This window comes from Trichomycterus rosablanca, chromosome 7 (assembly GCF_030014385.1).
Source record: "Trichomycterus rosablanca isolate fTriRos1 chromosome 7, fTriRos1.hap1, whole genome shotgun sequence".
Classification (NCBI taxonomy): Eukaryota; Metazoa; Chordata; class Actinopteri; order Siluriformes; family Trichomycteridae; genus Trichomycterus; species Trichomycterus rosablanca.
Genome location: NC_085994.1, coordinates 31,968,116 through 31,984,204, shown reverse-complemented (window position 1 = coordinate 31,984,204; position 16,089 = coordinate 31,968,116). Strand labels below are relative to the sequence as shown.

General features: G+C 41.0%; 1 protein-coding gene across 1 annotated transcript in view; it reads left to right on the top strand.

The window, feature by feature from the left end:
- Window positions 1-16,089, top strand: part of plxna3 (plexin A3) — a 292,904-nt gene that overhangs the window by 149,909 nt on the left and 126,906 nt on the right. The window contains exon 5 of the mRNA XM_062999232.1: window positions 4,053-4,153. Within this exon, the coding sequence (XP_062855302.1) occupies window positions 4,053-4,153 (101 nt within the window). The remainder of the gene's footprint in view (window positions 1-4,052; window positions 4,154-16,089) is intronic.

Genomic DNA, 16,089 nt, shown 5'->3' with positions numbered 1-16,089 from the left:
GTTAAAAGGCACGGCCTTGTCCCTTTTGGGTGGGATTGTTTATTCAGTGCTCTGGTTTTTCTCACTGCTGCATCTAATCTCCGCTCTGATCAAAGGGAGAGACGGAGCGATTGCAATGCTGCGGCTGTAAACACCCGTAGGAAAACCAGACATATTTCTGTTTGTGAAATGGTGTACGAACTTCGTACATTATTCATGCTACTTCTCCCAAATTTAGAGTGAACGCTTTCATTATTATTATCAAGTGTATCAAATCAATTATATACGCTAAGGTAGATTCTTCCAGCTATGTGCACAGGGGTAAAATACTGGAACATGAAAGGTTCTTTCCCTACATGTAACTACAAAGCGTAGTCAGACATGGTATGTGTTTAGGAACACAAGTAACAGAACCCTCAGATGAACCAAACTGGACATCTTTGGGTTGAATCGGAATGCTTATCAGGAACCAGTTCTTCTCATCTGACATCAGTGCCTGCTTTGTTCTGTCATTTCCAATTCACAACCCCAAATCTGACCAAGGAGAGCTGGATCACGGCACCTCCTATGACACGTGTCAAATCTGCTGCCACTTCTTATCACCGCCAGTGTTGGGTTCCCACACAGAGATGGATTGCATACAGTGCCAGGCTAGGCTTGTTACTTAGAGGCACAGATGGCTCCACCAAGGGACCACCAAGTGGTAGCCTAGTGGGTAGAGTTTTGGGTTATCAACCGTTGGGTCCTTGAGCAAGGCCCTTAACCCTCTCTGCTCCAGGTGCATCATACAGTAGCACACAGAGTGTGATGGCACATCTCTTACTTAATGGGACTAAAAGGCATATTCATCTCTAGGTCTGGGACTGACAGGAACAGAGGTCATGCCTTGTTCTGTTGGATTGACAGGGACAAAGGCCATGTATTCTCAAGCGTCCTTCAGTGGGACTAACAGTGACCTGCACATTTACAGTGAAGGCTGCACCTTCATACCTCCTGTCATCTGCCAGTGTTGGGTTCCCACACTGGGCTGGATCGTGTACTAGTGCCAGTATAGGCTCATTACTTAAAGGGACAGATGGTTCCACCAAGGGACAGTGGTAGCCTAGTGGGTAAAGCTTTGCGCTATCAACCGAAAGGTTCAGAGTTCAAATCCCAGCTTTGCCATTCAGACACTGTTGGACCCTTGAGCAAGACCCTTAATGGCATGCAAAGGGTGGTGGCACATCTGTTACTTGATGGGACTAAAAGGCATCTCCATCTCTAGTTTCGGGACTGACAGGAACAAAGGTCATGCCTTGTTCTCTTGGATTGACAGGGACAAAGGCCATGTCTTCTCAAGCGTCCATAAGTGGGACTAACTGGCACTGGTAGTGATGTCCAGAGTGACATCTCTTATTTACTAGGACTAACTTGGACTGGGGACATGTCTCCTTACTGACATGAGCAGAGGACATACCTCCTCATAGTTCATGTGTCCTTCACTGTTAAGTATGAAGACCATTCCTTCTCTAGTGGTATCCATAGGCAAAGATGGCAAGCTTCTTTTTTTCAATGACAGACACAAAGGAACCTTGGGACTGATTGGCACAAAGGCTGCACCTTCACACTTCTTTTAGCCGCCCTGTGTGACTTGTGTTTGGTCAATGATTCGTAGTCTCTCTCTCTCTCTCTCCATTGAGGAACCATGGTCATTGATAGAACCCAGATCTTTTCAATCAGCTTCCAACCAGCACGTGGGAAATGCTGTGATGAAGCTCATCGATGACCTTTAACGGCCATGATTGAATTCCATCACTAATTATCCATTTAACATTGATTTCACAATGTTACATCAGCACAGATTTAACCACTGTTTACCCACTAAATTGCTGGCAAATACCTGTGCTGATAAAGCAACCTTGTTCAAACAAATACCAGCATACACACACACACACACACACACACACGCACACACACGTTTGTGCAAATGGACACACATGTGCCCAATGTAGATTATTATTCATGTTATTCTCGTTCCAGACCTCCTACTCTCACTGGTGTTATATAAACATCCACATGGGCGTTTGGCTGGATGCCCGCTCATGCATTTTTGAATTTTAGGTTATGAAAGTTTGATACTTGAAGAACCAGGATATTTTTGAGTTACTCCTGATGCCATTGTGTAACGGTGGCTTACTGGCTTGGAAAATAATTGCTTTTTGTGGGCAGTGGTAGCTCAGGGGTTAAGGTAGTGGACTAGCAATCAAAAGGTTGCCGGTTCAAGCCCCAGCACTGCCACTGTTGGGCCCCTGAGCAAAGCCCTTAACCCTCAACTGCTCGGATTGTGTTCAGTCAAAATTGTAAGTCACTTTAGATAACAGCGTCCGATAAATGCTGCAAATGTAAATGAGTTGGCTGCTGTTAGTTTTGTTGTGGAAACCTAGAGAACCTTGTGTTTTCTCATAGACAGGTCATTTTAGTCCTGATAAAAGTCGCCCATGTGTAATTTGGGCAAATTATAAAGGTTTAAATCCAAACATGGCACTTTTGCAGCACCATTGAACTGCTATTTAAGTCCAGGTCCGAACAGCAAGGCAGGATCACTTTGGACAGTGCACCAAGCCGTCCTGCCACCTGTAACACTTATATGGGGGGGAGATTTCAAGCTCTTGGGTGGATTCTCAATTCTGCTATTGGGTAGATGGGTGCTGACACAGACACAATTGGCTGTATCTAATTAAGATAAGTGGCTCAGTGGGTGGCACTGTCGTCTCACAGCAAGAATGTCCTGGGTTTGACCCCCAGGCGGGACGGTTCGGGTTCTTTCTGTGCGGAGTTTGCATGTTCTCCCCGTGTCTGCATGGGTTTCTGCCAGGAGCTCCGATTTCCTCCCACAATTCAAAAAACATGCAGTCAGGTGAATTGGAGACACTGAATTGCCCTATAGGTGAATGGGTGTGTGTATGTGTGCCTGCCCTGCGATGGACTGGCACCCCATCCAGGGTGTTACTGTGTGCCTTGCGCCCATTGAAATACTGGCATAGGCTCCAGCATTCCCCCATGACCCTAATTGGATAAGTGGTTAAGAAAGTGAGTGAGAGTAATAAAGATAAGAATCATGAAGTAGGATTGGCACTCTGGCCTTGTACCCAGTGTTTTCAGGGAAAACCGCACCCAGAGTGTCCATGACCAGAATAAAGTGGTGGTAAAAATTGTAAATGTTATCTTTCAGTCAGCAAACTAAATCTAAACATTTTAACAAGACCCTGACTTCAAACATAAAGACAAAATAACCCAGACTGGTTTTTAAAAGGAGAAGGTTGATGTGCTAGTACGGTCCAGCTTCTTCTTACCTAAAACCCTTTAAACTCTTTAGCTCAGGTGGCGCAGCGGTAAAAAAACACACGCTGTTCACCAGAGCTGAGATCTCGAATACATTGTATCGAATCTCAGCTCTGCCTGCCGGGCCACATGAGCAACGATTGGCCTGTTGTTCAGATAGGAGCGGGATTAAGCCGGATGGGGACTCTCTCTCAGACTAGTGCGATTACGACCTCTGCTGGCTGGTTGGTGGCGCCTGCACGGAGATGGGAAAGGAGTGGCAGCCTCGTCCTCCCCAATCAGGAGCAGTGAGAGGATGTTTGACGTGCAGAAATTGGATGCACTAAAAGTGGGAGAAAAAGGGTGGAAAAAAATTAAATTAACAATTGTGAGTCCACCTGTGAGACCATTGTAGTCTTGGATAATTAAAGGCAAGTTGCCAGAAGCAATGGGGCAAAAATTACAACAGCCTTGCAACTAGAAGTACTAATGTTACTGATTTGTGATGTCACAATATTTTTTTCACTATAAATTTAAATTCAAACATTTTCCTTATGCTTAGAAATGCATTTTTTTTTTTGTTTATAAGTACAAAGTTTAAAGCATTTGTACAAATTCAATGTAAATATATACACTGCAATCAAAACTAGAAAAAGAAAACGAGGATCTGCAGTGATGGGTGTTTCTGGCAGCGCTTTATCTTGCTGAACATACTCTTTTTGGTCTGTACTGTAACTTTCAGTGTGTGATTAGTGTTTTGTTTTGTGTTGCAGGTGACTCGTCTCCCAGTGGAGAGCTGTTCCCAATACAGCAACTGTAAGAGCTGTTTGGGCTCTGGTGATCCTCACTGTGGCTGGTGTGTCCTTCACAACAAGTGAGTAACTTGATTTACTTCAGCTGTAAGTCATAACATCTAAATGCTGGATTTCTGGGTAATTTATGTAGCTAAGCTTAATTTTGACTGCCATGGGCCTCATTCCTGGACTGGAACTTGGTGTTAGTTTGTCCAACTCAACATTAGAAACTAAACCATACTTAGTTCTTAAATGCAAACATCTTCACTGTTCTTTGTTTAATTCTGAAGTAAGCAAAGGGTGCATTCAGAGGGCAGAACACATTGTGCAAAAAATGTAACCCGAGGTTTGCAAGCAGAACAAGAGCAGAGCAGAGTTGAGTGGAGTTATATAGTGAAAATGAATAAATACAAATATCTAGGTTTATCATCATTTTGAAGGGAAAGCAGGACTAAAGAAACATAATTAAAGATTGAAGATTGGTGGAAGAAACATCAATAACCCTCGATATATAGATGACGTAAAGCTCATAACAGAAAGCCGGGAAGACCTGAAGGCCCTTATAAGGCAAGTTAAAGAACAGAGTTAAAAGATGGAACTTCAGCTCAATAATAAGACAACCGTCATGACAACAGAAAAGACCAATATGTTTACCACTGACTGATTTACCATATGTCAAAGCGGTGGATAGGTTTTACCTACATGAATCAATTATTAACAACAAAGAATCCAGAGGTCAGGAACTTTGACACTTGGTAGAACAAGAATGTTGGAACTGAAAAAGATTGTCAGATGTAAAGATTTATTTTCAACCGGAGATCAGAATTGTCCAGACTCTGGTCTTTTCCATGGTTCTTTATTGATGTGAAAGCTGGACAATAAAAAAGGACCGGAAGAATATGATGCCTTTGAACTTAATTAAATTAAACTTAAACTCTCACTCAAATCCTAGTTAATCAAACTGAAGCTCTCTTATTTTTAACACATTATAAGATAAGTTTATTGGAAAAGACTTGAAGTTATAAGTCATACTCGGAAGAGGTAAAGCTATAGAAGGTAGAGCTTGGTCAGCCTGAAGACCCAAACAGAGGACATAACTTGTCGAAAATAACTTGACAGCATTATTTGGCATTTAAGTTATAGTTAAAATCACCCTTGAGCTTAGTTCACACTACTCAGCCTTGAGTCATGATTTGTGCCCTATTGAGTGATTTAAAAAAGAAATTTTGTCAGTTATTTGTTTACAGTTGTCATTTTTATTATAAAGCAATTAGGGGTTACACATTACATGATTTTAAGTCATACATTACACTACACATCACAGTACAAGTCACAGAGTCACTGATTTGCTGTTACGCCCAGTCACTTTGCTGTTTTCTTTTCTCATTGAGAACACTATAAATGTTGCAAATATCCCACCACTAGAAATCGACCAAACAGCAGAGGTCACAACTGTACATCGGTAATGAAACCTGATTGACCGCCCACCCCTCCAGGCACAGCCACATTTCTGTTTTAGTATAAGTCCTAAAGGACCTGAATTTCAGTGGTGATTTAAGGAATAAATACATGGAAAAATGTTGAACAGAAACCTGTCAGCAATGTAGCCATGGGATGAAGAACATGTGTGAGTGTGCAACATGTGCCCTAATTTATGGGGTGAGAGCTTGCAAGTTACAAGAGGTTTTGACGTCTGTGTTCGTGCTCCCTAAGCAGTTCAGACATAAGGTTCTGCAGCACAGATGGACACGGTGGCCTTGGAAGCATTAACTTGGAAGCGAAAAACATTGGTTTGGTGTGTGTTTTTTACTCCATCCATGAAATCTGTTAAATGTCTTTTTGTTGTGCGCTGAGCAGAACTCTGAGTCAGTAGTCAAGGCTTTTCAGCGTTTATTAAGCTTTTCAGAGGAAAAAATAGAACAGAGGAGAACTTTTTGTACACTTCATAAATAACAAAGATATTTTGGGTACTTAATACTTATATCTATGAGCCAAAAATATCAGGACCACCGCAATTCTTCTTTCATAACAACTGTGCATGTTCCAGTTATATTTAAATGTTGGAATGATGGTAGCTACTCATAGTACACATGTTAAATGCACCAGGTATGATCAGGCATAAAGACCTGAGTGACTAGAAAGGGGTGCTCATGGGCAGCCGTGGTGTGTACCCACCCACAGTTTTTCAAAGACCATAAAGCCACAAACCTCCGACAGGTTGTTGGGCAGCCGAAACTCACTGATGCCAGAGGACATGAAGATTATGTCTTCTGATACAAACCAACACAAGAGCTACAACGGCTCAGATTGCTGAGCATTTTAATATTGGAGAAGAGATGGTACTAGGATGCACTGTAGGACAATCCACCTTGCAACATACAAAGGTTGAAGGACCTGCTGTCAATGTCCTGGTAGCAGGTAGCACAGGACTCGTCTTGGCAGATCAGAGCTGTATAGGCGAGTGTTTTTTTTAATGTTATGGCTGATTGGTGTATATGGATGGGATTCGTTTTACACAAGAGGGGAGCCAATTAAATTCTTAACAAGAATTTAGTTCCTAACAGACTTATTAATTCATTCATTTAGGGTCTGCACAGGGCTAATAAACTAAATACTTTAGGTTTTACTGCATTTGTGTGCAAGTGCCAGCTTAAAGTAACAGCATCTGTCCCAATTTCACATTAAAGCGCATTAGACGAGGGTTATTCAAAAAGTTTCCACACTTTTTAAAACTCTATTTATTAAGAATAATAAAAAAATAAAAAATTTCTATAGTCACCTTCCTTTGCGATGCATTTTTCCCAGCACAAGAGCACTCACCGTTTCCAACCAAAATGTAAAAGTGCAGAAACTTTCCTCAGAAGTTTCATTGTGCTATGAATGGTCTAGTTACACACCATGTAGCACAAAGGATGCAACAAATCACTTTGGCACCAGGGAATCACTTGTGCATGTTGTGTGAACCAGGATTTTTACTGTGACCCTGGCAACACAAACAATTCATCAACACAAAATGAAACACAAAATGAAATATGCTTGACTAATGAAATTGGTGGCAATCTGGTCCCACTGTGGTTTACAAGGAGTAGCGTAAAGCCCCCACAAGGGGTCGTTTATGTACAAGTTAGTTTTGTGTTTGTGCCTGTAAAAATTCGTTAATTTAATTATTATTTAAATTACATACACTTTCCTACCATGAATATAACCATGGTGTAAACATGGCATAAAATGTCTTAATAAATAAATAAATAAATAAATTTATTATTTTTTATAAATAATAATAATAAGAGGAATTATTTATTTATTTATTTATTTTGTTTCTTTAATTATTATTACTATTTTAAACTACCTACCCTTTCCTGCCATGAATATAACCGTTATGTAAACATGGCATAAAACATCTAAATAAATAAATAGTTATTATTTAATAATAATAAGAAAAAATTATAATAGGAAGAAGAATTATTCATTTATTTGTTTAAATAATTAATTTATATATTTATTTATTTACACTAGAGTTTGAAGAAAAAAAAATCAATGTCCACCTGTCATAATCCTGACACGTACGCTGTTGTTTGTAAAACAAAAATAATAATAGGTGTAGCTCACAAGTTCTTTGGTTTTCTTCACAAGCATGACAGTAGATGGACTGACTAATGTCAACTGTACCTGGCAATAAAGACTGACCTGACATTACATACCTTAGTCCAGCTAACAAGTCAGCCACAAAGTTCCAAAAGCTATATGGTACTGTAGCTTTTCCAAGTCTCATTAACATTCCTCTTTCTCAATACATTTCCTAAGATAAAGATCTTTAATTACGATGCAAATCTCAGACTGATAGAACAATTAGCACAAGTCTGAGCGGCACCCGTAGAAAAAAATGACATTTGTTTGCATATTAATGTCATATCCCCAGCCTATGCGTGACCCTGTGACTGCCAGTGTGCAACACAATTAGTGGCACATCAAGCGAAACGAAAAGAAGAAAGAGATTTAATTGATAATTCGGTTCTCGCTCACACTCATTTATCCACAGATACGAGGGTTATGAGGTCCATGAATTAAATACCAGCTGCTGGAGCGAGAAAAATAGAGAGACGTTGAGGGATATGGGGGTGTATTTGACCTGCCCCATGTTGCTCTCTGTGTTTTGATCGACAGAGGCGTGAAAGGGGCAGGGTGGAGGAGGGGGTAGGAAGCAGTGAGTAAAATAGAAGTGTGGAAAGGGTGATAGTGCATTCATGTGCAGGACATTCGGGTCATAGGTTCAGAGCAGTCTGCTAGTGAAGGAAGAATCAGAAATTAAGACCCCTTTCATAGCCATTTTTGGCAATTATGTAAAAAATGCACTCATGCTGTGGATGTTGAACACTATGCATTGATGCAATGGACCACATGCATGATTGGATAGTGATGCATATATAGGTGCATATATTATATAGGTATATGAACACCTGACTATGAGTTTGTTGGACATCCCATTCCAAAACTATTGGCTTTATGGAGTTCTACACACACCACCATGATACCTTCGATGATGAGGGACGTACTTTGGACGCAACAGTACTTATGGCCATAGACAGTGGTAGCCTAGTGGGTAGAGCTTTGGGCTAGCAACTGAAAAGTTGAATGTTCGAATCCCAGCTCTGCCATGCAGCCACTGTTGGGCCCTTGAGCAAGGCCCTTAACCCTCTCTGCTCCAGGGGCGCCGTACAATGGCTGACCCTGCGCTCAGACCCTAGCCTCCAAACAAGCTGGGATATGCGAAGAAAGAATTCCGTTGTACTGTACGTTTATTTATATATATATATAGTGTTTTCATATATAGTTGTAATTGGTCATACTGCTGTATAATAGTAATTGTCATTATATAGTCACTATTTTCATTTTACTTTACCCTATTTTATTTACTCTAACTGTATGTACTCTGTGTTGGAGCTGTTGTAACACTCAAATTTCCCCTATGAGGTTCAATATAGGAAGCTTATCTTACCGTAAGTGGCACGGTGACTCGGTGGGTAGCACTGTCGCCTCACAGCAAGAAGGTCCTGGGTTTGATTCCCTTTCTTTGTGGTATGCATGTTCTCCCCGTGTCTGCATGGGTTTCCTCCAGGAGCTCCTGGACATGCAAGTGAGGTGAATTGAAGATATACTGTAGAATTGTCCGTGACTGTGTTTGACATTGAACTAGAACTGATGAATCTTGTGTAACCAGTAACTACCATTCCTGTCATGAATGTAACCAAAGTGTGTAAAACATGACATTAAAATCCTAATAAATACATAAAAGATCTTAAATAGTGTACACTGATGTCGCTGTGTACCATGATTCTAAACATAATGGATTCTCCTATTAATGTCTTTCTCCCTCTCTTGAAAATGTTCATTCTTTAAAACCACTATGTTTTTGAATACTTAAGAGGTTTAAGATACCATTCTCATGTAAAATTGAAAATTGTCCACTCAGCTGCTTCCACCAGCATATTTCACAGTTCATATGAGTGGTGTTGGTGTGTTTGGTGTTTGCCTCTTTTCTTATGCATTTCAGTCATTTGTCCATAGAACATTGATCCAGAAACAATGTTTCTGAACCACCGGGTTTAAGAGCAGAAAAAAATTGCTATTGGAAGTAAACTGTGCCGAAACTAAGACCATTGGTTCTCTTACTGTGGTTCAGTGGAGTCCAAGGGCCTTTTTCCCAATTCTGGCATAGTGTCTGTACAAACTTTAAGGTGACAGCTTGATCTGAATGGTAAGGTTTACGATAAGTGAAATTTTTATCATACTATGTCTGAAATACTGTTAAGAAAAAGTAAATGTCCCCTTTTATTGCCTTCAGGTTGTAGAACACTTGATAAAGAATTTGCTAATGAAAGCGTACTGCCTGATTTGTGAAGCTACTGTACAAATAGTTTTAGCTGTGTACTCCTTTGTTGCTAATGTCTGAGCATAAGGACGGGTGAATTTCTGTCATCAGATCGATGCTTGCATCTCGGTGAGATTTAAAAGGCACTTTAGCATTTGTTTTCAGCAGATGTTCAGGTTAGATTTCAGTCTGACCCTTTTTCAGCACCATAAATTCCATGTATCATTACAGATATGGTGCTGAGAGACGTGGGGGTTGTTTGTTTCACATTTTATCTTGTGTAACTGCCAGTTGTTCCATAACACAGAGACAGTCGGACGGGTTTGATGAGATGCGGCTTTGACATGGCACATGGCAGATGCCAGGCTGCTTGATTGGCACTGGTTGGGTAGGCCCACATGTGTAGGTGTGGGTAAGTATGCATGTTGGGTGTGGTTTAAAGCCTCTTGCTCTGTCATTTGCACCGCTCCCTTGGGGGCAACACGGTGCACCGTTGCCATGAGAGATGGCACTTCACAAACAATCGTATGTTTGTGAGAGGAGGGATGGGCGGGGTTGGTCCGGGAGCCGGCTTTGACCTGTATTTCTCTTCTCCTACTCGATGTTGTCTTGGCTTTGTGTTCAATTCCCCGAGGGCTCTTTAGACTCCAGCCATCGAGTTAGCTGAGCCAGGGCACGGAGCGAGAGTGAAGAGGGGGCGGGGGGAATGGAAAAAAAAAAAAAAAGCAAAGTGCACCCTGGGAAATGATCTGTGTCCATGGCAACGAGGGGAAACTGGAAGATGGATTTGCAGTGCGATTCAAAGTGGTCCCATTTGGAGGGTTTAGCGTTGCTTCTCTGTGTGGGGTGGGGTGTGTGTGTGTATGTGTGTGTGTATATGTGTGTATATGTGTGAGGGGTGGGTAAAGTGTGTGTATGCAGGTCTTTTTAGACATGGTCATCAGGACTCTGGAGTTTCTCCTTGTCTTTTTTATGCTACTAATGGTTGTGCTTAGTCCACCTAGAGCTGTATATACACATATTTAAGTGTGACAATACTGTTACTTTTTAGTGGACTGTGGTAGCTTAGTGGGTAGAACTTTGGGCCATCAATCTGAGGGCTGTGTGTTTGAATCCCCTTTGACCCCAGCAAACAAGTTGGGATATGCAGAAGAAAAGTTTCATTGTGTTGTACATGTACACCGATCTGCCATAACATTAAAACCACCTCCTTGTTTCTACACTTACTGTCCATTTTATCAGCTCCACTTACCATATAGAAGCACTTTGTAGTTCTACAATTACTGCCTGTAGTCCATCTGTTTCTCTGCATGCTTTGTTAGACCCCTTTCATGCTGTTCTTTAATGGTCAGGACTCTCCCAGGACCACTACAGAGTAGGTATTATTTAGGTGGTGAATCATTCTCAGCACTGCAGTGACACTGACATGGTGGTGGTGTGTTAGTGTGTGTTGTGCTGGTATGAGTGGATCAGACACAGCAATGCTGATGGAGTTTTTAAACACCTCACTGTCCCTGCTGGACTGAGAATAGTCCATCAACCAAAAATATATCCAGCCAACAGGTGGTCACACAGCATCCTGTGACCACTGATGAAGGTCTAAAAGATGACCAACTTAAACAGCAGCAATAGATGAGCGATCGTCTCTGACTTTACAAGGTGGACCAATTAGGTAGGAGTGTCTAATAGAGTGGACAGTGAGTGGACACGGTATTTAAAAACTCCAGCAGCGCTGCTGTGTCTGATCCACTCATACCAGCACAACACACACTAACACACCACCACCATGTCAGTGTCACTGCAGTGCTGATAATGATCCACCACCTAAATAATACCTGCTCTGTGGTGGTCCTGACCATTGAATAACAGTATGAAAGAGGGCTAAAATGCATGCAGAGGAACAGATGGACTACAGTCAGTAAATGTAGAACTACAAAGTGCTCCTATATGGTAAGTGGAGCTGATAAAATGGACAGTGAGTGTAAAGAGTTACAGCAGGCGTGGTTTCACTTAAAAAACACTTGGTACCACCCATCACCAAGCTGTATCCAGCCACCCCCACCCCCCCACACACACACACACATTGGTACCACTGAAATTCTAACCCCGGATCTAAGCAGCCGTGGGCTAGCATATTTTACCGCTGTGCCACTAAGCGCTCCTGAATCAGCACTGAAAATCAAAATTGCTGAGAATTCAGATGCATTCGCATTCCTCCTGTCAGCATTGAAATCTCAGTTGGCTGACGGGAGCTTAGGGGGCCGGTTGTTTGAAGGACGGAAAGTACAGACGTGCTTCATCAATACTTTCACTCTCTAGAAGTTCCTTGTTATTTTTGTAACTAACAGCCAGATGATTGACCCAGGAACACTTAGTCCTTAGTATTTATCAATTTTTACACTTAATTGATCACTCAAGTAATTGATTACTTGCTTTTTTCCTTTAACAACTAACTTCTTTTGGAACACACATCTGTAAAACTTAAACTCTGAGACCTTTTAGAGTGTTTCAATTCGTATTATTTTTTTAAAACCCGCTCTCATTCATCATGAACCTGAGAGATCGAGGTGACCAGTTATGTAATAAATCCACACTCTACAGCCAGAGGACTCATGTGGGGGCATTGAATATAGCCGGCCGCTAATCTCATGTGAAGGACGCTAAATTACAGTAAGTAATAGAATTGTGGAAAGTTGAAATGGAACCGCTAGGTAGGGGCGCAGGAAGCGATCGGAGGTCTGCAGGAGGCGAATGACTCAATTCGGTCAGTTACTTACATAAGTGACCCTCTCTGAGTCTGATTGGCTTGAATTGCAGTGTAGTTCTGGAGCTTGGAGTGAAGGTCTGTGAGTTTATAAATTGAGGTTTTATTCGTATTTATGTCTCCTTTTGTACCTGCTAGTTTACAATAACATACTCATACTTCTGATGAGTCTCCCTGCTGCACTATGGGAATCTTAAACCTAAGCTAAGCCGTGTAGACTTGGGGTGAGATGTAAGGAGGTGGAGAGGAGTGATGTGAATCTAAGCAGGATGGAATGTCCAAGTAGCTCATGCTCAGTTGTCCACATACGTTTGGCTTTAAATTACACTGATCAGCCATAACATTAAAACCACCTTCTTGTTTCTACACTAACTGTTCATTTTATCAGCTCCACTTACCATATAGAAGCACTTTGAAGTTCTACAATTACTAACTGTAGTCCATCTGTTTCTCTACATACCTTTTTAACCAGCTTTCACCCTGTTCTTCAATGGTCAGGACCACCACAGAGCAGGTATTATTTAGGTGCTGGATCATTCTCAGCACTGCAGTGACAATGACATGGCGGTGGTGTGTTAGTGTGTGTTGTGCTGGTATGAGTGGATCAGACACAGCAGCGCTCCTGGAGTTTTTAAATACCGTGTCCACTCACTGTCCACTCTATTAGACACTCCTACCTAGTTGGTCCACCTCGTAGATGTAAAGTCAGAGACGATCGCTCATCTATTGCTGCTGTTGAAGTTGGTCATCTTCTAGAACTTCATCAGTGGTCACAGGACGCTGCCCACGGGGCACCGTTGGCTGGATATTTTTGGTTGGTGGACTATTCTCAGTCCAGCAGGGACATTGAGGTGTTTAAAAACTCCATCAGCATTGCTGTGTCTGATCCACTCATACCAGCACAACACACACTAACACACCACCACCATGTCAGTATCACTGCAGTGCTGAGGATGACCCACCACTCAAGTAATACCTACTCTGTAGTGGTCCTGGGAGAGTCCTGACCATTGAAGAACAGTATGAAAGGGGGCTAACAAAGCATGCAGAGAAACAGATGGACTACAGTCAGTAATTGTAGAACTACAAAGTGCTTCTATATGGTAAGTGGAGCTGATAAAATGGACAGTGAGTGTAGAAACAAGGAGGTGGTTTTAATGTCATGGCTAGCAGAACCCAGTTTAAACCAGCAACCAGCATACCCTAGTCTGTGCTGTTTGGAAAGAATCTCAACACTCCCGGCCACGGATGGCAGTGGCATCATTTTAATTCAACCTTGCTTTCAGGACAACAACGTAAATTTTACTCTTGTGCCACCTGACACCCCTACAGCTTATCAAACTGTCTGATCTTTTTCGAGAGCTTGACCTCCCCAGCATCGGCTCATGGTGTTCATAATGTTGTTGGTAACATCTTTGTGCATTAGAAGATCAGGACCTCACACTAGGAGAACAGGACACCAGTATCAAATCAGGAAGCGATTCCTTAATCTTGTGATTCATTAATGATGTAATGAGGAAACATCAATTAAAGGACTCTGGTGGATGATGTCATATAATTGTGTCTCTTGTCATTTACAGTCATTAGTAAAAGTGCATGTTATTATCAGCACTGGTACAGGAACAATAAGCAACTGTGAAAAACTACAAAATACAATAAAAGACCAAAAGTATATGGACACCTGTTCATTGTGTTCCAATGTTTTAGCCACACTCCTTGCTAAGAGGTGTAAAATCAATAATATAAAATAAATATGCTTTCAACTTTGTGGCAACAGTTTAAGCAAAGATCTTTCCTATTCCAGCATGATTGTGCCTTTGTATATAAAGCATGGTCCATGAAAACATTTGATGTGCTTGCTGTAACGCACACCTGCACATTGTACAGCCTCCAGGTCACATCCGGCCCGTTGGGTGTCTCTGACCAGCCCGCATGAGGTCAGTGGTATTTAGAAATCAAATGTAAATAAGTGTACATCATACATGCAATACAATTCAAAACTGTGTTTGTGAAAGCTCACTAAATAGTTCAGTTTTTACTCTGCCTGCTTCTCATTTTCATCGCCTGATCATAACATATATTCTTCCAGTAACAGCTTATCAAAAACATATACAGTGGTACCTTGTAACTTAATGTCCCCTAAACATAAAACTCAGCACCCTTTGTTGAGAAATGTGTACCCTTAAACTCAACGTTTTCCTTAAATTCAACATGTTCAGCTTGTTTTTTAAAAATGTATTTATTTAATTTTAAATTAACAATGAACAGTCGCTTTGTTCAGGCTTGAGCGGTGCGGTAATACGTCATCAAAGTGCGCATATGAGAAGAAACTGCATTTGTGTTGTATAACCATCAGATTCACTCTGAAAGCGTGTCTATCCACATGTATCTGTGTTTAGCTGGATTTTACTTCTGTTTCACTTTTAAACTTGTGTTACAGCTCGGGGTGCTGAGAAATCGTAAGAATCCGCTTTTTATTTCAGTGTTTTTTATATTATATCTGTGTTATTTTCAGTGTATAAGTGTCAAAAACAACCCCATTATTATTTTACATATGCCTAAAATATATGCAAGCCCACAAGACCATGGAATGCATTAACAGGTTTCCCATACATCCTTATGGGAAAAAATACCTTGAAACTCAATGCCTTTTAAACTCAACGTCAGTCCCAGAACCAATTGACGTTGAGTTTTAAGGTACCACTGTAATTTACTGCTTTATACAGAGATCAAATTAATATTCAGCAGAATTAAGATCAGCCTATTGGTCTGGCCCTCCACAACAGTTCCAGTTTCTCATGTAGATTCTTGCAAAATTTAGAGGAACTCAAGTGGCCCACACAGAGCACCCACATCAACCCTACTGAACAGTTAAATTGGAACAACTTCAAGACAGGCCTTCTTATTCCCTGCCCGTGTCTGAAATCACAAATGCTTTTTGACTAAATAGGCACAAATTCCAAAAGACTTAAGTTTTGTGTAAAGCTTTCCTGAAGAATACAGGTGGTAAATAAAAACAATAATTACAATCACCTGTTTGGAATCACATCATTATTTAGTTTTTTTTTTTTTACCTCATTACTAGCCCTAAATTGCCCCCGTCCCAACTTTTTTTAGAATGTGTTGCAGGCCTGAAATGCAGTAATGGATTTTTATTAACAAATGAAATGAGGTTGACCAGACAAAACATAAAATATTTTAGGTTCATATTGTCTGCAATGAAATAAAAACCAAAGTAAATGTAAGGAACACTGCATTTTTATTTTATTTGCATTTCCATACTGTCCCAACTTTTTCTGATTTGGAGTTGTAAATCTTGAATCTAAAATAACTGTTTCACATTATTAATTTTAAACCTTTAGAACATCAGTGCCCGTCAATAC